A 24,396-nucleotide genomic window follows, 5' to 3' on the forward strand; every position below is an offset into this window, starting at 1 on the left:
TCCTTCACATGTAAAACTTGGCCTAGAGAGGCAGTTATCATCTATCTGTCACCAAAACTTCACTGAAACTACAAGAAAATGTGTGGGATTGATCAAAACAAAAAAAACAGTTGTAGCTCAATTTAATAGAAGTAGTTTGTTCTTAAACAATAAAGGGATAGATAAATCTAGTTATCAAACCAGGTTACTATATATATAGTGAATACTAAGCCTTTGCTCCTATTATCGATTCAACTTTTCTGTCCAACATATAACTGGCTATAAAATGATAATGACCTTTATACTTAATCATGACAAAACTTTCTATTCATTTTACTGTATGATTTATATTTCAATTATATGTTAATATTTCAAGTAGTCAAGCACCTTATTGAAAAGTGATCTCTTTATATTTATTATTATTTTTCAGTCCCAAACTATCATATCGTGATGTGATGCACCTTCTTGTTCACACATCTAGGGGAGATCTGCCTGGATTTAAAAAAGGAGGAAACTATTTTAAAAAGAATGCAGCAAACTTATCAGGTATATTCAGAGGAATGCCTTGTTATTATATTCGTTTTTCTCCAAGTCAAATGAAAACATACTGACCAGCTCTTCCCAAGTTGAAAAAGCGCAAAAAATAAAAATTTATAAAAATTATAGAATAACAGTGAAATATATAAAAACATAAAATTAGTTTTAATAAAAAAAAATTATGTAGCTAAGCATTTTAATGCCACCACCGATGCTGTAGCGAAGGGGTATTTAGTTTTATCCTTGTCCATGTTGTCCATCTGTTGGTGTGTCCCAGAATTGGTTTCCCTTCTTTAACGTAAGTTTTCCTCAACCAAATGCTTTGAAACTAATTCACAATGCTTATAACAACTAAATACATATCAGGTTTGAGTTTTGGTAGCGTCATTTTTACAGTTCTAGAGTTATGCCCCTTAACAAATGGAAAAATTGCAAAATTTTTTGTTTCTGTTCTCTAACTTAAGTTTGCCTCAACCAAATAGTATTAAACTTCTACATAATGCTTATTACTACAATATACAGATCAAGATTGAATTTTGGTGCCATCACTTTTACTGTTCTAGAGTTACGTCCTTTACAAATGAAAAAAAATCTTAAATATCAATCAAGTATTTCTTTTTTTTTTAAATTGGAGTTATCTTCCTTTGTGCATGATTATAGTTGAATCAACTACAATCAATGTTTTTAAAATCTTTTAAAATTGTAGTTATCTTTCTTTGTACAGAATGGTAGTTGAATCAACTACAACCAATGCTTTATACAATGCAATATTCAATTTTAATACCAACTGATAAATTAAAGCAATCTTCACCATTCAGTGCTTACAAGCACTTTGTTTCTGTTCTAACTACATAATCTAATGAAATGTATATATGCTTATTATTACCACTTATCTCAGTTTAAGTTCAAATTTTGGCAGCTTTACTTTTACAGTTCTTGAGGTATGTCCTTTCATAATGTTGTATGCTAGCAGGGGCATCATTCCTCATTTACTTGTTTTTAATTTTCATTTCAGTTCACAAAAAAATACATACAAGTAAACAAATGCCTACAAAGAATGTCAATCTTCTATTATTTTGATAATAAAAAGAATTGAAAAAAGTATGTCTTCAACGATAGCTACTTTGTAGAAATATCTTGCAGAAACTGTGTTTTTTTTTTTATTAGTTTCCTCATATTTTGGATTTGGCCTGCTGGATATAGGAGCACTTGTTCAAAGGAGTCAAGTTTGGAAAAACGTACCAGCAAGGAAGAGCTGTAATTCAGACATGAGGGATAATCCAGGGTATGTATCAGTAACAAACAAGCTTCTGGAGCATTTATGTACAATGTACTATTTTCTAGTATATTTTGTATAAACCATATAATGAAGTTATGTCCCTTAACAGGTTTGTTTCTCACTTAGATGTTTTTAAAATACAGCATATTTCTGAATGATGTAAATAAGGTGTAGGATTTTTAATGGCTGATGCTTAGTAGAATAAAAAATTGGAAATGAACAGTTCAAATGGGCACTGTCAAACAGGTAATTGTCCTTAAATGACAAATTATGCAGAATCTCCTAACGCAAAATGATCAGCAGTACAAGATCTATGAATAAGTGAACCTGATGTAAATTGTCAATTCTAACATGACGTCCTTCAAACGCTTTGAGTACACACCTGTGGTAAAATATGAATATATTGGTTGGGCTGTTACGATTGTACTCCCACGTCATATGATTGTTTATGAAGGAAGTATACGACGTCATAGAATGATGACGTAATAATTTAAGCCTTTTACGGGAGAATACACGCTTCTGATACCGAAAATCATCACAAGAAGGATACGTAAAGAAACGATGCTAAAATGTGGTATAAGCTCTTTTTTTTATATACATAGAAGATATATAAGTAAAATATCATTAAAATTCATCGAAATCTATCTAAATATGTTATTGTAAATAGTTTGAGCATGTCACTAATTCTGTTTGCTCCGTTCTTTACCGCCAATCTAAAAGTGCGTTAATTTATGGGAACGGCAAATATTTGACTCCACCTAGAGCGCTTCGATCCAAAAGAATTGCCGTATTTGTCTTATTAGAATCGAGATAATTCATGGGGGCTTGAATATATCTAGATTTTACAACGGGTTGTCCCTTTATGCCGATATTTTACCCCTCGCTATCGCTCAGGGTAAAATATTTGTCATAAAGGGCCAACCCGTGGTAAAATCACGATATATTCAAGCCCCCATGAATTATTTCTTAATTAACTCTTTGTAGGATTATTGCCCTTTATGTAACATGCTTAATAGTGATAGTATTTATCAATTTTAAGCTCATCTGGCCTAAAAGATTATTAAGTGAACTTTTCTTATTACTTTGCACCCTAACTCTGTCAGTGTCTTCCATTGTCTTTAATTTTTACAAAAAACTTCTCCTCTAAAACTACTTCACCAAATTTAATCAATCATTGCTACAATCCTCATTAGTGTATCTTGTTTAAAAATTGTGTTCAATCTCCTTGTCTGCTGACATGGCTAAAAATAGATAGTAGACCTTGTTTTGTCGATTTTCTTTAAAACTTCTATGAATAGAGAAAATATGATGAATCAAAAATGTTCAAAATTATGAGTTGTGTATTAATCTCAAAACTGTCAGACAACTTCTTGTATGATTAAATGCTCTTAAATTACCAATTTGACTGATATAATTTTGGTTTGCCTATATCTAAAAGACTATACCTTTATAGTCAAATTTCATCATTTTTTCTTAAATTTGTGTAATCTTTTACAAAAATCTTCTCCTCTGAAACTACTGGACCATATGTAACCAATCTTGGCCAAAATTATCACTAGGGTATCTAGTTTAAAAAAATGTTTTCGATTACCCAACCTGTCAACCAAGATGGCCGACATGGTTAAAAATAGAACATAGGGTAAAATGCTGTTTTTGTCTTATATCTCTTAAACTAAAGCATTTAGAGCAAATATGGGGGGGAAGTTTAATTGATAATTAGATTAAGATCTATATGCCCACAAATTTTCAGACAAATCCCACACAAGTTGTTGGGTTGCTGCCCCTGAATTGGTAATTTAAAAGAAATTTTGCAGTTTTTTACAACCGCAAAAATTGAAAAATTTTTGGTTGTATATTGGTAACACGTTGGCGTCGTCGTCGTCGTCTAAATACTTTTAGTTTTCGCACTCTAACTTTAGTTCAACACAAAAGAAATCTATGAAATTTAAACACAAGGTTAATAACCATAAAAGGAAGGTTGCGATTGATTTTGGAAGTTTTTTTCCCAGCAGTTTAGGAATAAGGGGCCAAAAAGGGCCCAAATAAGCATTTTCTTGGTTTTCGCACTAAAACTTTAGTTTAAGTCAATAGAAATCAATGATATTTACACACAAAGTTTATGACCATAAAAGGAAGGTTGGGATTGATTTTGGGAATTTTGGTCCCAACAGTTTAGGAAAAAGGGTACCAAAGGATCCAAAATTAAACTTTGTTTGATTACATCAAAAATTGTCCGAATACTTTTAGTTTTCGCACTCTAACTTTAGTTCAAGTCAAACATCAAAAATTGTCCGAATACTTTTAGTTTTTGCACTCTAACTTTAGTTCAAGTCAAAAGAAATCTATGAAATTTAAACACAAGGTTAATGACCATAAAAGGAAGGTTGGGATTGATTTCGGGAGTTTGGATCCCAACAGTTTAGGAATAAGGGGCCAAAATAAGCATTATTCTTGGTTTTCGCACAATAACTTTACTAGAAATGAATAGAACTCTATGATATTTACACACAAAGTTTATGACCATAAAAGGAAGGTTGGGATTGATTTTTTGGAGTTTTAGTCCCAACAGTTTAGGAATAAGGGTTCCAAAGGATCCAAAATTAAACTTTGTTTGAATACATCAAAAATTGAATAATTGGGGTTCTTTGATATGCCAAATCTAACTGTGTATTTATATTCTTAATTTTTGGTCCCGTTTTCAAATTGGTCTACATTAAAGTCCAAAGGGTTCAAAATTAAACTAAGTTTGATTTTAACAAACATTGAATTCTTGGGCTTCTTTGATATGCTGTATCTAAACATGTGCTTATGATTTTGATTATGGGCCCAGTTTTCAAATTGGTCCAAATCAGGATCCAAATTTATTATATTAAGTATTGTGCGATAGCAAGAAATTTTCAATTGCACAGTATTCAGCAATAGCAAGAAATCTTCAATTGCACAGTATTGTGCAATAGCAAGAATTTTTCAATTGCACAGTATAGCGCAATAGCAAGAAATATTTAATTGCACAGTATTGCGCAATATTTTCAATTGCACAGTATTGCGCAATAGCAAGAAATAACTAATTGCACAATATTGGACAATAGCAAGAAATTTCAAATTGGAGTTATCTTTCTTTGTCCAGAATAGTAGTTGAATAGACTTGAATCATTGTTTTATACATCATACAATGTATATTAACTTTTGCTACCAACTGATAAATTAAAACAATCTTTACCATTTAATGATAACAGGCACTTTTTTTACATTTTAATATTTTATGATGTATTTAAATGAGTTTTTATTATTGTTTCAAACTCCATTAGAAATTTCAATTGAGATCAGTTTTGGAATAAGGGAAAGCGGGATGTGAAAAAAAAATGGGGGGGGGGGGGTGTCAATTTTTCTCATTTCAGATTTCATAAATAAAAAGAAAAATTCTTCAAACGTTTTTTTTCAGAGGATTTATATTCAACAGCATAGTGGATTGCTCAAAGGCAAAACAAAATTTTTAAGTTCATTATACCACATTCATTCTGTGTCAGAAACCTATGATGTGTCAACTATTTAATCACAATCCAAATTTAGAGCTGAATCAAGCTTGAATGTTGTGTCCATACTTGCCCCAACCGTTCAGGGGTCAACCTCTGCGGTCGTATAAAGCTGCGCCCTGCAGAGCATCTGGTTGGTTCTTATCTTAATTATTATATCAGATAGAGCAAATCTGACAGGGGGTTAAAATGTTCATTGGATTAAGATCTATCTGCCATCTAAATTTTCAGACAAATTTGACAACCCGTTGTTGGGTTTCTGGCCCTGAATTGGTAATCTTAAGGAAATTTTTGGTTATTATCTTAGATGTCATTATAGTATCTAATATTTAAGACTATTAATTATGTTTTAACCTTATTTCACATGATTTACAAAGCATAAGTAAATACAGGTGAGTGACACAGGCTCTTGAGAGGCTCTAGTTCATGAAATTTACAAATATATTTTATCAAAATGTAGGATCGAGAAACAAGCTTCACACACATCTTATATCAATCATATTGGTTTTTATAAGTACATGTGTATGTATCCCTGTGATGAGAGTTGTAACTGGGAACTTTATCAATTGGAAATTAAAACTGAATTGATTTTTCAGTCCTTATGCACTTTTTTGAGAAAAGAAAAAAAAATTCTTAAGGGTACTGTCACAAAAAATTGAGTTCAGTGGTTCACAATTAAAACTCTAAAATATATTGTTGTAGTTGTTAAGTTCAATTGAATTTTAGATAATTTTAAACTCCCAACTTTAATCAAATGTTTTGATATAGAAGGTGCAGATCTCATTGGTCCTAATTGACTCCATGATGAATTCTTGATTAATGAAATGAAATAACAATAAACAACAATAAATTTCATTATTGTCAACCTTTCTACATGTTCTAGCTGTTCTTTTGCTTATTCTGTGTATGTAGACTATCAAAAGATACCCTCCAAAAATGGCCGTCTTTTCCTTTGGAGCCCTTCAGCTCTTTGATTTATCATTTTTGTGTGTTTATGCATAATGCAATGTATCTGAAAAACTATCATAGATAGATAGAGACTCCAATGAATTTGGCGTATGTTGTCTTCAGTTATTGTTGTCTGCATTAACTTTTTACATTTTGAACTTCTTCTTTGGCTTAATTTTAAGAAAATATAGAGAGAAACTGTAAGCATAAGAATTATCAATAATAAAAGATCAATGAACAAAATAAGATTTATGTCAGAAAACTATTCTTGTCTACATTGTTGGAGAATGTCCTTTATGCTCAAAGATGGAGGTGAGCAACTCAGGATGTATATATATCCTAGATCCTTTAGTATCTAGATAATTAGATCCTTTAGTTTTCATTTTTGGTCGGTAAAGAAAAACTGTAAACACTCTATATCAAAATACATTGGATTTATCCTTCCAAACGCAACTCAAGTGGCTGAAAATTTATAAATCAAGCACAGCCAAACAAATACCTCACTTTAGGAAAGTTGTATAATTATTTGAAAACAAACCTAGTGATGATCACATTTCTATACCCCAGTCAACCCTTAGAATGGCAGCAACAAAAACAAAAGTTCAAAATACACTTTATTAAGAGATCTATTTTCCACTTTATCCCATCTAATCTGTATTTTTTATGTAAAATTTGTTTATTTGAGTAATTTTATAATATCTAAGATGAACAGGTAATAGTAATATATAGGGGAGACAACCTTACTGGTAATAGTGAAATGAAGGGGAGATAATGTTACTGGTAAGTAGTAATATGGAAGGGAGATAATCATACTGTTTTATATTTTTCAGTTTTGAGAATGTTTTAGTTAATGTAAGATTGTGTGCCATCAGTTACACAGAACATGTTGAAGTAACACTAAAGGTAAATTACCAAAGTGCTGGACAAATACAGTGGGATCTAATATCACCTTATAGAACTAAATCTACAATACTTCCAGGCAGGTTGTTGGATTCAACAAGATATATGAATCTGACTGTCTTAACTGTTCAGATGTGGGGAGAGAACCCTAATGGATTCTGGAGATTAGAACCTACAGCTCGTTTTGGTAGCAATTTAGGTATGTATTTACTGTATATGTAATTTGTTTGTGTTGTATTTATTTTCAAGAAATTTGCGATAGGTATATTTTTGGCCAAAAAAGGTACAAATGAATACAAATGCAGCTTTGAGGTAGCACAATACAAAGATTTTAAACCTGTAATTCCCCAGTTTAAAATGCTGTAACTTTCTTTATAATGCTCGAAAATTTATAAAAATGGTGTTTATGGATAGCTAACAGATTACTCTTTTAACTTAATGCTATGTTTGTATTATACAACAATTATGTAATCAATTATAATGTCAACTGTGTCTACAAAATTTTATAAGAAACTTCCACTTTCAATTGAAATTAACTTTTTCATGGATACCCCAAGAGGGTTTGATTTGATTATATGTTGTTCCTAGAGCCATGGCCTACAAAAGGGTGTCTCAGATATTGGATAGAACTTATAGATCAAATTTTCCACCAAATCAAACATTATCTACTTTCAGTGGTAAAGATGTTTACACTAATTACAGATTTATGAGAGAATGGAAAACAATAGTTATAATTTGAGACATCCTTTTGTAGCTGCTGCTGTGTTGATTAAGATTTCGTTAAAATTTCCTGTATAGTTATAGAGATGATAGAGCTAAATTCATTCAAGTGAACTGACCAAGATTTTGCCATTAATTGCATTATAATTGATTACATGATGATTGAATAACAAAAAAAATCCATTCATTTCAAAGATTAATGTTTTATCTATCTATGTTCCAGACCCTAGTATGAGTATTTTGGCGGTACGCGTACGGTCTGGACCATATGCATACTTTTTCAAAATACTCATATGGTCGGACCATAAGCATGAGATTCTGACTTATATTAAGAAGTTGGTCAAGTTTATTAGATACAAATACATATAACAGATCAACATAACTTAACTCTCAAATTAATTTAAAATAGTTCAAGGTCAACATAACACCATTATTTATTCAGTGTTTTTATGTTTCAACAGTCTTACACTATTAATTGTCATGTTTCTCACTTTTAATGTTTAAATAGATGGAGAAGGAAAGAAGAGACTTACAAAACAAAAACACCTACACTGAAAATGAAAAAGCAATGATGTAAAACAAAACAGTGTATAACTTGCTCAAATCCTTTTTCAGATGGTGGTAGAGTGGAGCTTATCAGTCTAAAAATACATGGGTTTGACTGTTCATTGTCTGACTTAAGATGCTTAGAGCCTGCTGTACAAGGTAATTAGATCTGTCTATATACAATGTATGTGGAAAATATGTTTACTTTGGGAAATTGTACCATGTCCAAGACTGTTTTGTACACTCTTTACCTGGGTGACTTTCACATTTTTTGTTTCAAACTTTTGCAATTTCAGTTTTTAAAGCTTCCAATACAAATATTTTGATAGATCATTTACTTGCATATATATTTCTAATAACACTGCAGTAAATGCTTAAACTATACAGTTGTCGTAACATGTGTTCAGAATAAGACCCTATCATAAATCAATACTGTCACCAGCATTTTGATTTTGTAAAGAAGAGTGTTTTTGATTTTTTTTTGTCTCATCTTACATCTTATGTAAAAATTTTGACATCTTTCAGTTATTGATTAAAAAGAGGGAAAAAAAGCTGACATACAGAAGTCTATAAAAAAATGAAAATTACTGACCCACATGTTAGATTGGTGAAATTACAACTTATTTAAATATTTAATGTATTAAAAAAGTATCTATTCTAACAGAACGTCTGTGAATACCTTGAAGTCATATACAAAAAGACCCCCTTCCTGTGAGTTGTAAACTTTTGCTTTGTATTAAAGGTTGGTTAGGATTAAGAACTTAAAAACAATAATGGTCATTTTTTCATTTTCATATTGAACATGGTTCATATTAGGCTACTTATGCCATCAATTAGTACAATATATCATTGTTTTCTACTTTTTAATGACATAACAATTGTTTTGCAGACGATTCGTTTTTCACCTTACCACCCCCATCTGAAGTTACTACAGATATACCAGATAAACCATCTGAAAATGCTAAATCTATCAATTATGCTGTCATTATAATAGTGGTGGTAGCATCTATATTTGTAGTCCTTATAGTCATACTGTTTATTCTCAAGAGAAAGAAAAAGTTGTGTTTTAAAGAAAGATTGAGGTATGTTTATCCTTTACTTGTATAAAACTAATTACCTAAAATAAGGAAATATATTAGTGTTGGAGGGGGAACTTTATTATTTAAAAAAGTATATTTCATGTATACAGTTCATGTCTGTCAACGATAATGGTTTGAAGGATAGATGTATTTTGCCATGTGTGAATTAAAACAAGACAAAAAAATGATGCATAGAATTCACAAAAAGTATTTATGTTTACAGAAGTTTCTTTGGAATATGCATTTTGTAGAGGTATTTTATACCTGTATTTTGCAGATGGTGCCTAGCAATAAAAAAAACAGTACTTGGAAGGAAAATAGTTTTTGAAATTGATGGTACTCCTTCTTGAATTTTTATACGACCGCAAAATTTGAAAAATTTTCGTCGTATATTGCTATCACGTTGGCGTCGTTGTCTGCGTCGTCGTCGTCGTCGTCCGAATACTTTTAGTTTTTGCACTCTAACTTTAGTAAAAGTGAATAGAAATCTATGAAATTTTAACACAAGGTTTATGACCACAAAAGAAAGGTTGGTATTGATTTTGGGAGTTTTGGTCCCAACATTTTAGGAATTAGGGGCCAAAAAGGGCCCAAATAAGCATTTTTTTGGTTTTCGCACTATAACTGTAGTTTAAGTTAATAGAAATCTATGAAATTTTGACACAAGGTTTATGACGACAAAAGAAAGGTTGGGATTGATTTTGGGAGTTTTGGTTTCAACAGTTTAGGATTTAGAGGCCAAAAAAGGGCTCAAATAAGCATTATTCTTGGTTTTCGCACAATAACTTTAGTTTAAGTAAATAGAAATCAATGAAATTTAAACACAAGGTTAATGATCACAAAAGGAAGGTTGGTATTGATTTTGGGAGTTTAGGTCCCAACAGTTTAAGAATTAGGGGCCAAAAAGGGACCCAAAAAAGCATTTTTCTTGGTTTTCGCACCATAACGTTAGTATAAGTAAATAGAAATCTATGAAATTTAAACACAAGGTTTATGACCATAAAAGGAAGGTTGGTATTGATTTTCGGAGTTTTGGTCCCAACAGTTTAGGAATAAGGGGCCCAAAGGGTCCAAAATTAAACTTTGTTTGATTTCATCAAAATTGAATAATTGGGGTTCTTTGATATGCCGAATCTAACTGTATATGTAGATTCTTAACTTTTGGTCCCGTTTTCAAATTGGTCTACATTAAGGTCCAAAGGGTCCAAAATTAAACTTAGTTTGATTTCAAAATTAAACTTAGTTTGATTTTGACAAAAAATGAATCGGTTGGGTTCTTTGATATGCTAAATCTAAAAATGTACTTAGATTCTTGATTATTGGCCCAGTTTTCAAGTTGGTCCAAATTAGGGTCCAAAATTAAACTTTGTTTGATTTCATCAAAAATTGAATAAATGGGGTTCTTTGATATGCCAAATCTAACTGTGTATGTAGATTCTTTATTTTTGGTCTTGTTTTCAAATTGGTCTACATTAAAGTCCAAAGGGTCCAAAATTAAACTTAGTTTGATTTTAACAAAAATTGAAATCTTGGGGTTCTTTGATATGCTGAATCCAAACAGGTACTTAGATTTTTGATTATGGGCCCAGTTTTCAAGTTGGTCCAAATCAGGATCTAAAATTATTATATTAAGTACTGTGCAATAGCAAGTCTTTTCAATTGCACAGTATTGCGCAATGGCAAGAAATATCTAATTACACAATGTTGTGAAAAAGCAAATTTTTTTTTAATTAGAGTTATCTTTCTTTGTCCAGAATAGTAAGCAAGAAATATCTAATTGCACAATATTGTGCAATTGCAAGAATTTTTGTCGAGCCTTCGACTTTAGTCGAAAAAGCGAGACTTAGCGATCCTTCATTCCGTCGTCGGCGGTGTCAAAAATTATTCACTCTGTGGTTAAAGTTTTTGAAAACTTAATAACTTTCTTAAACTATACTGGATTTCTACCAAACTTGGACAGAAGCTTGTTTATGATCATAAGATAGTATCCAGAAGTAAATTTTGTAAAAATAAAATTCTATTTTTTCTGTTTTTTACTTATAAATGGACTTAGTTTTTCTGCGGGGAAACATTACATTCACTCTGTGGTTAAAGTTTTTAAAATTTGAATATCTTTCTTAAACTATACTGGATTTCTACCAAACTTGAAAAGAAGCTTGTTTATGATCATAAGATAGTATCCAGAAGTAATGTTTGCAGAAATAAAATTCCAATTTTTCTGTTTTTTACTTATAAATGGACTTTTTTTTTCTGAAGGGAAACATTACATTCACTCCGGGGTTAAAGTTTTTTAAATTTAAATAACTTTCTTTAACTATTCTGGGTTTGTACCAAACTTGGACAGAAGCTTGTTTATGATCATAAGATAGTATCCAAAAGTAAATTTTGTAAAAAAATTAATCCATTTTTTCCATATTATACTTTTAAATGGACTTAGGGTTTTTGCCAGGAAACAACACATTCACTCTGGTTAAATTTTTTTTAAAATTTAATAACTTTCTTATACTATTTTAAATTTGTACCAAACTTGGACAGAAGCTTGTTTATGATCAAAAGCTAGTATTTAGAAAGGAAATTTTGTCAATATTTGGTACCTGTGTATCTGTATTTTACTTATAAATGGACTTCTTCCAGTTAATTTTACATACAGTCTGCAGTTAAAGTTTTTCAAACATTTATTCAATTCATAAACTATCCTGAAATTTTCACCAAACTTGGACAGAAGCTTCTTACAATCAAAAGATAGTATCAAGAGGATTATTTTTATTGATTGTTTTCCTCATTTTTGTTGAGCCTGGGAGTTACAGCAAAAGTAGGCGAGACACTGGGTTCCGCGGAACCCTTACAATTTTTTTTAATTGGAGTTATCTTTCTTTGTCCAGAATCAACTTAAATCTTTGTTATATACAATATACAATGTATTTTCACTTTTTACTACCAACTGATAAATTAAAATAATCTTTACCATTCAGTGATAACAAGCAGTTTTTTTACATCTTAATATTTTATGATGTACTTAAATGAGTAGTTATTGTTGCAAACTCCATTAGAAATTTTAATTGAGATTAGTTTTGGAATAAGGGAAAGGGGGATGTGATTAAAAAAATTGGGTTCAACTTTCTCATTTGAAATTTCATAAATAAAAAGAAAATTTCTTCAAACATTTTTTTGAGAGGATTAATAAGTGAATTGCTGTAAGAGAAAACAAAATTTTAAGTTCATTAGAACACATTCATTCTGTGTCAGAAACCTATGCTGTGTCAACTATTTAATCACAATCCAAATTTAGAGCTGAATCCAGCTTTAATGTTGTGTCCATACTTGCCCCAACCGTTCAGGGTTCAACCTCTGCGGTGGTATAAAGCTACGCCCTGCGGAGCATCTGGTTTAGAAATAGAAAGAAATTAAATTTGAAGTATTTTGAATCAAAACTTTCAAAATAAAAACAACATTATCGTGGTACAAAAAAACAATTAAAAGACAGATGTTTGCACTCTAACATATCCATCTATCTGTTTGTCCAACCATCAGTCCGACAAATTAGTTTTCAACACTTTTTTCTTGCTTGAAGATATTGATTTATTTTCATCATTATCAAGGGTTTTTTTGTTCTGTTTTGATGATTTCATCTAGAGTTATGGTCCGTTGACTTCACGCAAATTTTCTGGAGTTGGTTTTACAAAAAATATTACATTTGGTCATGCTTGAAGATATTGTTTTTGATAATTGGTATGTAGTTTTAAAATGGTAAATTACTAATGAAGTATACATTTTTTTCCATTTCTGACGATTTTGTGCAGAGTCAGGTCCTTGGACTTATAAAATTCACCCAATTAATTGGTTTTCCTTTCTCTGTTTGGTCATGGTTGAAGATGTTGACTTGGTATATGTATGTAAAGTATTTAACAACATGACTGTCGTGAATATAGACCAAGAGACTTTAGATCATTTTCTTATGTAATTGTTTGACATACTTTCGCGCACACTATTGTTAATGTAACGTAATGTTATTGTTACGTATATCTCTTATCTTACGATCATAAAGCATCTAAACTAGCAAGACGTTATTTTTCCTCCACAACAAAAGTGAATAACCCTCAAGATATTGGTGCCGTGACGAAAACCACAACTAGAGATGAGTTAGAAACTCAAAACAGTACGAGCCGCACATTGACAAGCAATAATAAAACTACTGAAAACAGCAGACCCGACAGAAGAACGGCATCAAAATGTTATCAACCTCAGATCCATGATTGAGCTCATCAAATCCAAGAAGAAGACATTGTTTGACCTCAATGAGAAGATTCTAGAATCTATTGAAGAAGAAGAAGACCTGGACCAAGATATTGAAGAAGTTGACAAATACGAGTTAGATATTCAAATTGGAATAATGAAAATTGAGAAGATCCTAAAAGAAGTAAGTCAAGCTAAAAATCAATCAGCTCTTAACCCTAATGCATCAGAATTTATATGCAATAACCCAAGCGTGCAAGAACATTCTAACCAGATAATTTTCAACTCAGAGCAAACAAGCCTAAGCCAGTCAAGCATGCCCACCTCCACAGTGTCAAGTCATTATAACAAATTGCCTAAACTCAACTTGCCAACTTTCGACGGAAATCTACTAGAATGGTCAGCCTTTTGGGATTCCTATAATTATTCTGTACATGAAAATCCTTCATTGAGTGATGTGCAACGATTTAATTATTTAAAATCGCAACTTTATGGAGAAGCTAGCTAGTGTATTTCGGGAATGCAAATGACTAATACAAACTATAATCAAGCAATACAAATTCTACACGAGATTTGGCCAACAACACAAAATAGTAAACGCATACATGCAAAATTTGTTAAATTTGCCTGCACCAACTCCCGGAATTAGGGGACTGAAATCCTTCAGTGACACAATAGAAAGTAATATACGTGAACTAGAAGGAATGGGTAGATATCAGGAATCGTACGACAGCCTATTAATACCGCTTATACTCAACAAACTGCCATGTTTTGTCAGACAACATATTACTCTAGACCACGGTAATGATGATTGGGATATTTCAAGTTTACGCAAAGCAATAAAGAAAGAAATTTGTATCCAAGAGGCCGCTAACGCCAATCCTATTGAAACCGATATTATCCCTGACGCATGGTTCGTGACAGAAACAACAAATAATGGATGGAGTTCAACAGGGTCTAAATATAGTAACAACAATAGTTCAGTTAAGACAAAAAGGCTGTGTTTGTTTTGTCAAAACCCGCATCACCCAAATGAATGTACAAAGATCACCGAAATAAACGCCTGCACCCAAATCGTAAAGGAAAAACCAGTTTGCTTCAACTGTTTTGGTAATCACAAGGTTTCGGAATGCAAGTCAAAATACAGTTGCCGAAATTGCAGTAAGAAACATCATAGTAGCATCTGCCGTAATAATGTACTAAATGAAAACTTCCCTTCAAATAAAAATGAAGCCGTAACAAAACCTGTCAACGAAGAGTTACAAAGTACCACAGAAACAAAGAGCACCGCTATGCATTCTGCCATTACAGCACATACCGAAATTCTATTAAAAACCGCTGTAGCGCCAATAGTACAATGATGAAAGTGTTATGACTAACATTCTACTCGATGAAGGCGCCCAGAATTCATTTATTTCTCAAGAACTAGAAGAGAAACTCCATATCAAACCAACTGGTATAGTAAGCATGCAAATTTCTGCATTTAGTGGGAAAGAAGGTAAGGTACGCAACCTGGAGAAAGCAACATTATCCGTTGAGACAGAAAGAAAAGAAAGAATTCCAATGGAAGTAATTATTGTTCCAAAAATTGCTGCACTGATACATATGAAGAAACGAGTAAACATTAACAGCTTGCCCTATTTACGAGGATTACAACTTGCCCACCCAGTCAAGCAGGATGAAAAGTTTTCCATTTCACTTCTCGTTATGGCAGACTACTACTGGTCTTTAGTACAAGATGAAGTTATTCAAGGTGACGGACCAACAGCTGTTAATTCCAAAATAGGTTATTTGCTATCAGGACCACTGAACACAGATATCAATACTCAACAATGGACCTCTACCATGATGAATGTTTAAGTGGTGCACAAACCTGAGGAGTGCAATTTACAAAAAAAATCGGGAAATTAAGTCGAGTGGATTAGAGACGGATTCTGATGAAATCATACAAAATGCACAAAACCTAATGCTTGAGTATCAAAACTCTAGCATAACATTTAAGGAAAATAAATATGTCGCAAAACTACCTTGGGAACCACCACCACTACCAAACAATCGAGTTAAAGACACCATATCATTTTGCACAACTGGGATAGATTTTACCGGACCTCTACACATCAAGGATACATCTCATCTTTTACACGGAAGGATTAGTACGACCACAGAGATGCACAACAACAAACACAACGCGAATATTCAACAACTTGATACGATCACAGCAAACAAACTATTTGAGAGAAAAGGACTTTTATTAGACCTTTCGCAAAATGTTGGTCTTATGAATATTTTACCGGATTACGAGAATATCATTGAGCCTCTGGAAAATATACTGCACAAGTTAACATGGGCGATGTAGTTCAATGGACTTGTTCGAGCAGCAAAAGTTCGGACTTCTAGAGAACTAGGTACCACACGACCAATTGTGAAGTTATATCCATTAGAACTATAGTAACTGTTAAAGGATCTTTGCGAAGGACAGTTAACGTAAAGTGAAATTACAAGAAACTTTCAATGTGATTCATTTATAGAACTTTAAAGTTTTGATTAATTATCATTTAAAATAATTTTGATTATTATGCATTTTGAGGCCCTCAGAATGTCGTGAATATAGGCCAAGAGACTTTAGATCATTTTCTTATGTAATTGTTTCCCGTATTTTAGGGCACACTATTGTTAATGTAAAGTAATGTTATTGTTATGTATATCTCTTATCTTACGATCATAAAGCATCTAAACTAGTAAGACGTTATTTTTCCTCCACAACAAAAGTGAATAACCCTCAAGATAATGACAAATTACAGATTAAATATAGCATTTTGTACCAGTTTAATGAAATTACAAGATTTGTAATCAGCAAGTAATCATATGAATGTAATCATAAAGTAATCTAAAAGTAATCATGATTACTCCTGTGTTTGGCAAGGTAATTGATTACATTACGATTACTTGTAATCAGAAATGGCATCATTACTGATAACATAGGATTACACTGCAAAATGTAATCGATTATAGCTGATTACGATTACTGATTACAATTACCCCATGTCTTCAAGAGGGGACTATGTATTGCCATGCAATACTATCAGAATGTTTGTTAAACATGTAGTTTCAGAACAAAGCAACCTTTCATATTCAGAGAAGGACATCATTTCTTTTCTCATGTTCATTAGTCGCCTACCGATGAAGTCCAAGGGAACTTTAGGTTTGCACTCTGTCTGTCTGTCCATCTGTCAGACAGGCAAATAAGTTTTCAAGACCTTTTTACTTCATTCTTGAAGATATTGATTTGATATTTGGTGTATTGTTTTATCATGACAAGTTACAGTTTAAGATTTGATCTTTTCTCTTTGTTCAATTTAAGCCCTTTCCCTATAATTATTTTATTTATGAAATACTTTTACTAAATTTTTGTTCAAAGGGAAATAATTCATATTTTAAAAAACAAAATGATATTTTGAATTTTTTCCTTTTTTTGTGTAAATTATTTGAGGAATTTAGTGAAAGGTTTCTTTGTCATTCTTTAAGAAATTGATTTGATAATTAGTATTTAGTTTTTATCATAACATGTTGTTTATCAAATTATCAAGTTGGAATTTTATTCTGGTCTGATGATTTTATGCTTATGGTCATTGGACATAGAAAATTCACGTAAATAATCAGTTTTCAGCTGGGTTTTTTCGTCATGCTTGAAGATTTTAACTTGATATTTTTATGTAGTGTACACCATGACAAGTAATAGATCAAGTTGGAATTTGTTTCCATTACAATGAATTTTAGCTGGTAGGGGTCTATGTATTGCCATGCAATACTCACAGAATCCTTGTTTAATATGTGGTTTCAAAACAAAGCAATTTTTAAGTATTGTTTCACATACTGTTCTTTCAAAATAATTTTGCAACAGTTTACCAACTTCAAACTTCTTATAGATACAATGTATTTGTTTTCATTTGAAGTGAATTCAATTATGAATAATATAAAAAAATAAAAGAAGAACTATGCACCAGAGATAAAATTACATATATGCAAACAACTACATTGTATATGCCTTTTAAAAATGAGGGAAATGCATACAGTAGTGTATAGAAAGCTATAAAAGATCCCAACCTGATCATATGTAATACAACTCAAATGAGAAAACTAAGAGCTTGATTAAGAAACAAAAGAGTAATTGTGTACAATTTGGAAACTAGTATGACGTTCATTATCAATGAAATAGTATATATTTGTTTAGGGGCCAGCTGAAGGAGGCCTCTGGATGCAGAAATTTCTCGCTACATTGAAGACCTTTTTGGTGATCTTCTGCTGTTGTTTTTTCTATGGTTGGGTTGTTGTCTCTTTGACACATTCCCCATTTCCATTTTCAATTTTAAATTAAAAAATATGATAAAACAGAGAACAATGACAAACTCTAAATTACACGTTCGTGAAAGAACTGTATAAAATGTAAAGAGGAAAATCATGTTAGTGAACAAATTAAATCTGAGGTTAACTTTTATAATTCTCTTTGCATTGTAGATCAGAAAAGTACTCAGCATATAGAATATTCCTCTGAAATGTTAGTTTTTAGAATAAAGAAATACATTAATTACATCTATATATGTATAAAGTTTCTGTTGAATAATGATAAAGAAAAATGTTTGAATTTCTACTGCCAACTGATACTTCACTGGGGTAAAGCTGATGACCGTAACTGCATTCACGGTCATCCCAAGATGTCGGATGAAAAATTAGGTCAGTATTTTTATTGTCTGTTAAGGTGTTTCTACATCATTTTCTTTACAAAGCATACTTTGATACGATGTAAATATATAAAAGATTTACACGGAAGTCACAAATCTCTACCGAGGAACGTGTATAAAGCGGGAATTTGGATTTGAAAAAGTCGCGAGGATGACCGTAAATCGTAATCGAGATGACCGTAACAGGATTAGCGATTCATAACAAGGCTGACCGTAATTGGTTAAAAGATGACCGTAAATTGTTAAGGATGACCGTAATTTATAAAGAATGACTGAATTTAAAAGGATGACCGTCAATTGAAAGACATATCCATATTTGTATGCATTGTTGTTTGTTGAGTTTGTCGCAATAGAGGCTCGGTTAGTTCTTTTTAACTGTTTAGCTTGTAGTTGGAGGCTACATATGACGAACCATGTATTTGAAGCACGTCTGATTTTTGTCTACCTTTAGGATAATGTTGTCTTAAAAAATTACACCTTTGTTAAGCCAATTTAGTCTTACTCAAATGATAGATGAACCTAGTACTCATTTTACTGAATCGTCGTCATCATTGTTAGACCTTTTTATAACAAATGATGCTCACATAATAAATTACTGTGGAGTCGGGCCACCTTTATTAGACCAAATACGTTTTCACTGTCCTATAATTAGTCTTTTGAACTTTCCAAAATGTCGTCAAAAAACTTTTAAGTGGAAAATTTGGCTATATGATCGTGGAGACTATGACAGATATCGTAACATTTTATCTGAAAAAAATTTGGATTCCGTAATAAACTTAAATAACGTTGCACAATTTACAACCGCAATAACAAAATTATCATAGAAGCTGCTGAAAATTGTATTCCAAATAAAATAATAACTGTTCGCAAAAATGAACCTCCATGGCCACTAACAAATGATGTTAAAAAAAAGATAAGGGAAAAAAATAGAATCCACAAAAAGGCTAAAAAATATAATAACTCATCGGTGTGGTGAAAATTTAAGAAAATACGAAATGAAGTAACTAGTTTAATAAGAAAATCGAAGGATGACTATAACAACAATTTGATTAAAAAATCACGAATAGTAACCCGTGCACTACTAATTGGTGGAAAACGGTTAAATAAATATCCGGATCAAAAACATACGACGCAAGTGTACCCCCATTAATGGTTAATAACAGCTTAATATTTGATGAAATCGAAAAGGCAAATGAATTTAATCGATTTTTTTCTTCCCAGTCAAATATTGATGAGTGCTGTGTTACCTGAAGAACTTCATAATATTAGTGATGACATTAGTTATATAGAACTTACTGATACTGAAGTTGAAGATAAATTGAAAATTGTTAATCCCTCAAAATCTTCTGGCCCAGACCTCATAAGTCCCAAATTGTTAAAAGAAGCATCTTCTGTTTTAAAGTATCCACTATGTAAACTATTTAACTTATCGTTAAGTACGTATACTTTTCCAGATCAATGGGAAAGAGCAAATGTTACCCCAGTTTATAAAAATAGTAAACCGTTGACGTTAAAAACTATAGACTTATTTCCTTGTTAAGTGTAATATCAAAGTGTATGGAACGATGTGTATATAAACATGTTTACAATCACTTTATGCGCAACAATATTTTAACGAAAAATCAGTCGGGCTTTACACGGGGGGATTCAGCAGTTATTCAATTAATTAACATTTCGAATGATTATGGGAAGGCTTTAGATAGCGGTAAAGAAATAAGGGTAGTATTCTGTAATATAAGTAAAGCGTTTGATCGAGTCTGGCATAAGGGTCTGCTATTTAAACTTCAACAAGCGGGCGTTACTAAGGTGTTTTGAAAATTATCGTAAAAATAGAGTCCAGCGGGTGGTTATTAATGGTTCAAGTTCCGAATGGTTACCTGTAAATGCAGGCGTCCCACAAGGGTCCATTCTAGGCCCTCTCCTTTTTTTGATATTTAGAAAAGATATTGTAGAAGACATTCAAGCTCAAATTAAGCTATTCGCAGATGACACTTCATTATATATTATGGCTGACAATCCAACATAAACAGCTAAAATTTTGAATGACGATCTAGATAAGATTTATAATTGGTAAAAAAAAAATGGCTTGTTAATTTTAATGCCCAAAAAACTGAAAGTATGATAATTTCAATAAAAATAAATACACCCTTTCATCCTCCATTAAATATGAACACCAAAGAGCTACAAACAGTAAGTAAACACAAACAAGGTGTCTTTTTTTCTAACAACGGATCCTGGAACGACCATATTGAATATATAGTTTCTAAATCTTGCAAAAGAATAAATATATTGAGAAAAATGAAAAATGTCCTTCATAGATTTTGACTTGAAAAAATTTCGCCAGATTCTTGAAAATGCCGATGTCGTTTGGGACTCTCAAAATCAGAATTTGATTGCTAAACTTGAAAGTATTCAGCTTGACGCAGCGCGTATCGTCACGGGGGGTACTAAACTTACCAGTATAAACAATATATATATATTGAAACTCGATGGGAAAAAGTATCTGAAAGACGACGCAATCACAGACTTACTCATTATCACAAGATTTTGAATAATAAAACTCCAGATTATTTAAGAGACTTATTGCCTGATTTAGTAGGCAGTAGGCATGATCATAATACAAGACAGAGAAATAATATTTCACAAGTCAACACACGGACCCGTTTATATTCTGAATATTTCATCCCTGCAACAACAAAACTATGGGACACTCTTAACTTAAACATAAGAAAATGTGAATCTTTATCATTATTCAAAAAACAAGTTAGTACCCAAAATAGTAAGACCCCAGCGTATTATGATATAGGACATCGTTTGGTCAAATTCTTCATGCTCGCTTAAGAATGGATTCAAGCTCAATGAATTCTCACCTTTTCCTTCGTAACCTAGTAGACTCTCCAAATTGTCGTTGTGGTGATGTAGAAAAAAATTCTCACTTCCTGTTATCTTGTCCTATATATATACTAATTTAAGAAAAGAACTATTGGATTCTGTTTCAGTTCTTCCTGTCCAAGTTAACACAAAAACTTTGCTTTTTGGATCAACAGTACTCTCAGATGAGCAAAATGGTATTTTATTTAGTTTGGTGCAGAAATCTATTATTAAAAGTAAACGTTTTAACCCTTGATGGTAATGCTTCATCACTCAATAGGAACCAAAGCATTTCACACTATACATTACAATAGTTCATGTTTATTTTTTTTATCATTAAATTTTTTCTTCTTTCACCTTTTTTATCTTCATATATTTATTACAGAGCATGCCAGTATTTCTATTTATTTATTGTTCAATAAGTGTATTATTTTTGTAAAGGAGACAGATTTGTAAAAGCAAATTGCTTGTTTCTGAATCCTGAATATTATTTCCTTTGTATAATATCGTATCATGATGAATTATCTGAATAAATATTGTTAAAACAAATGTTGTCTTATAAATACGTCTTTCATCAACACGATTAATTTTTTGATACAAAAAAGGTAATACAAATACGGATATTTCTTAGAAATGACGGTTATACTATGAAATGTACGGTCATCCTTTATAAATTACGGTCATCCTTTCGAAATTACGGTCATCATTTTACCAATCACGGTCATCCTTATTATATGTTACGGTCATCTTGAAAATATTTTAAAGATGATTTACGGTCATCTTAGCGAATTTTTCAAATCCAATTTCCCGTTCTATACACGTTCCTCGGTAGAGATTTGTGACTTCCGTGTGAATCTTTTATAAATTTACATCGTACCAATGTATGCTTTGTAAAGAAAATGATGTAGAAACACCTTAACAGACAATAAAAATACTGACCTAATTTTTCGTCCGACATCTTGGGATGACCGTGAATGCAGTTACGGTCATCAGCTTTACCCCAGTGTACTTGGAGTGAAGTAAAGCTTAATAAATTTGCTGTTCTACAAAATAAACAGTCGAGTATGTTTGTAAAGGTCAACTATAGGACAGGAGAATACTGATTTAGTAGTGATATGGTCTTTGAATTGAGGGTCAGAATGCATTTGTATAACTACAGTAGGATAAGAAGAAGATGACTAGCAGATTATTGCTAAATAAAGATGACCTTTGTCGCAGGTTTGACTTTAAAATCCACTTTTAACTTTGATAACTCTATTGTCATTGTAGATCAGAGAATTCAGGGAATTTAGTGGATTACCCAACAGAACAGCATATACCTCTGAAATGTTAGCTTTACAAAGAATGACAATAGTATGTCTATATCTAAATGATAATGGCAATTTAGGCCAACTGCCATTCTTACAGAGGTGTCTGGTTGTTATGAAAAAAAGATATTGTAAGCAGTACATATACAATATATATATTTAAGGTTGTTTTTATTTTAAATACTAAGCAGGGTGTACCAATCATGAGAAATGTAATATCCTACTTATAATAGAAGTGTTTTCTGATTGAAGTTGACCTTATGACAATTTACCATGTGTTCAGATAAAGTATGTTCTTGCTGCAAAAAAGCCCTGGTGTTGTAAATGTCTCAATGTTAAACTGCCATTTAAAAATCGATAAATTGGTCCCTAGGAATTATATGCAAACTATGCAGGGACATCTATAGCAAGTCTCAATTATATAAATAAATGCATATAACCAAGTTTGTAGTTATGGTTTAGGCTCCTTAACTAAAAAGTCAGCCTTCTGGTGACTAAAATGACTTGCATATGGATTTTTTAATTGGCATGACTTGTGCAGAATTCTATGTAATTTGGAAAATTTCCATTTTGAAATATGATAAATATGTTATGGGCAATCCCACCTACTGCATATTGCTGGAATATCGTCATTTATGAGTACAAATTGGGAATAACAAAAACAAATACCCAATAAATAGTTAGACAGTGTTTGAATAGCAAAAAATCCATTTTATAGATTGTGACTATAGAAAATTTTATCATTTACTTGGAAAGTAATGATATGGTCCCAATATGTTTTTACTTTTTATGTGTAGATCAGCAAGAATTATTTGCAAATTTATATTAAAAATGTTTTGTGTTATACTTATCTAGTCAGCCAAATATCTAAGGATCTGATATAGACATTGAAACATATATAGCTACTAGCTAAATAAACAAGTATAGCTACTAGCTAAATATTTAACCAAAGTCCATATTTTCTCATACTTCCTCTTTAGAGTTGGGTGTTTTTTGCCAAAAGAAATACAAATTCATAGTTATGTTGATTAGAATAGGCCCCTTCTCAACTAGTTTGGCCATATTAAAAAGTTGCAGAATTTCATAATGGAGGTAAAACTGGTCTGAAAAATATGTGAAAACATCATTAAAACAAAGAAGATGCTCGGAAACATACATAGATTTCCCACTATCTCATGCTATTTCCACCTATTTAAAAAAAATCACACATTCAATATGGCGGAAATAACTGTGAAGTGGCCTATTTGTCCAAAAAGAGGCACATATTTCATATGTGGTATTACCTGAGATCAGGAAATTACCCAACTGTGTACCATATTACTTTGGAACATTGGCTTAATAAGTAAGGAAAATTATACTAGTATATAAACAAAAAGTTTGCCTGTTGTATGTTTGTTACTTTTAGTCCATGTAGTCCTTTGATATTTTGAAAACCAATAGGCATTTTTTTATTATATGTATTGACTGATTACATTTTGTTTTTACAGTGTTGTTGGTTTTCATATTATTTACTAGTACTCCATGTTTCAAAAACCCATTGAAAATGTACTTTCTTACCTAACTATACGAGAGCTTATTTGTTGTTATGTATATATGCCAAGTTTTAATGTCATCATTGTCTTATACACATGTATATTGATTGACATATGGACCATCAACTGACAAGAAGATTCCTTAAGTTATTTGACAGCATATGACATTCTAATTAGTAAAGTAGTTTGGTAA

At 31.6% G+C, this 24,396-nt stretch overlaps 1 protein-coding gene across 2 annotated transcripts in view; it reads left to right on the forward strand.

Moving 5' to 3' along the window:
- The window catches only part of LOC134707065 (neuroendocrine convertase 2-like), a 39,900-nt gene extending 16,044 nt beyond the window's left edge, over positions 1–23,856 (forward strand). For both annotated transcript variants that reach the window (XM_063566551.1, XM_063566550.1), the window contains exons 12-17: positions 410–525; positions 1,684–1,801; positions 7,107–7,375; positions 8,512–8,601; positions 9,332–9,524; positions 22,634–23,856. In XM_063566551.1, coding sequence (XP_063422621.1) covers positions 410–525; positions 1,684–1,801; positions 7,107–7,375; positions 8,512–8,601; positions 9,332–9,524; positions 22,634–22,697 — 850 coding nt within the window. In that variant the 3' untranslated portion in view covers positions 22,698–23,856. The remainder of the gene's footprint in view (positions 1–409; positions 526–1,683; positions 1,802–7,106; positions 7,376–8,511; positions 8,602–9,331; positions 9,525–22,633) is intronic.
- The last annotated feature ends 540 nt before the right edge of the window (positions 23,857–24,396 follow it).

Source organism: Mytilus trossulus, chromosome 2, assembly GCF_036588685.1.
Source record: "Mytilus trossulus isolate FHL-02 chromosome 2, PNRI_Mtr1.1.1.hap1, whole genome shotgun sequence".
NCBI lineage: Eukaryota > Metazoa > Mollusca > Bivalvia > Mytilida > Mytilidae > Mytilus > Mytilus trossulus.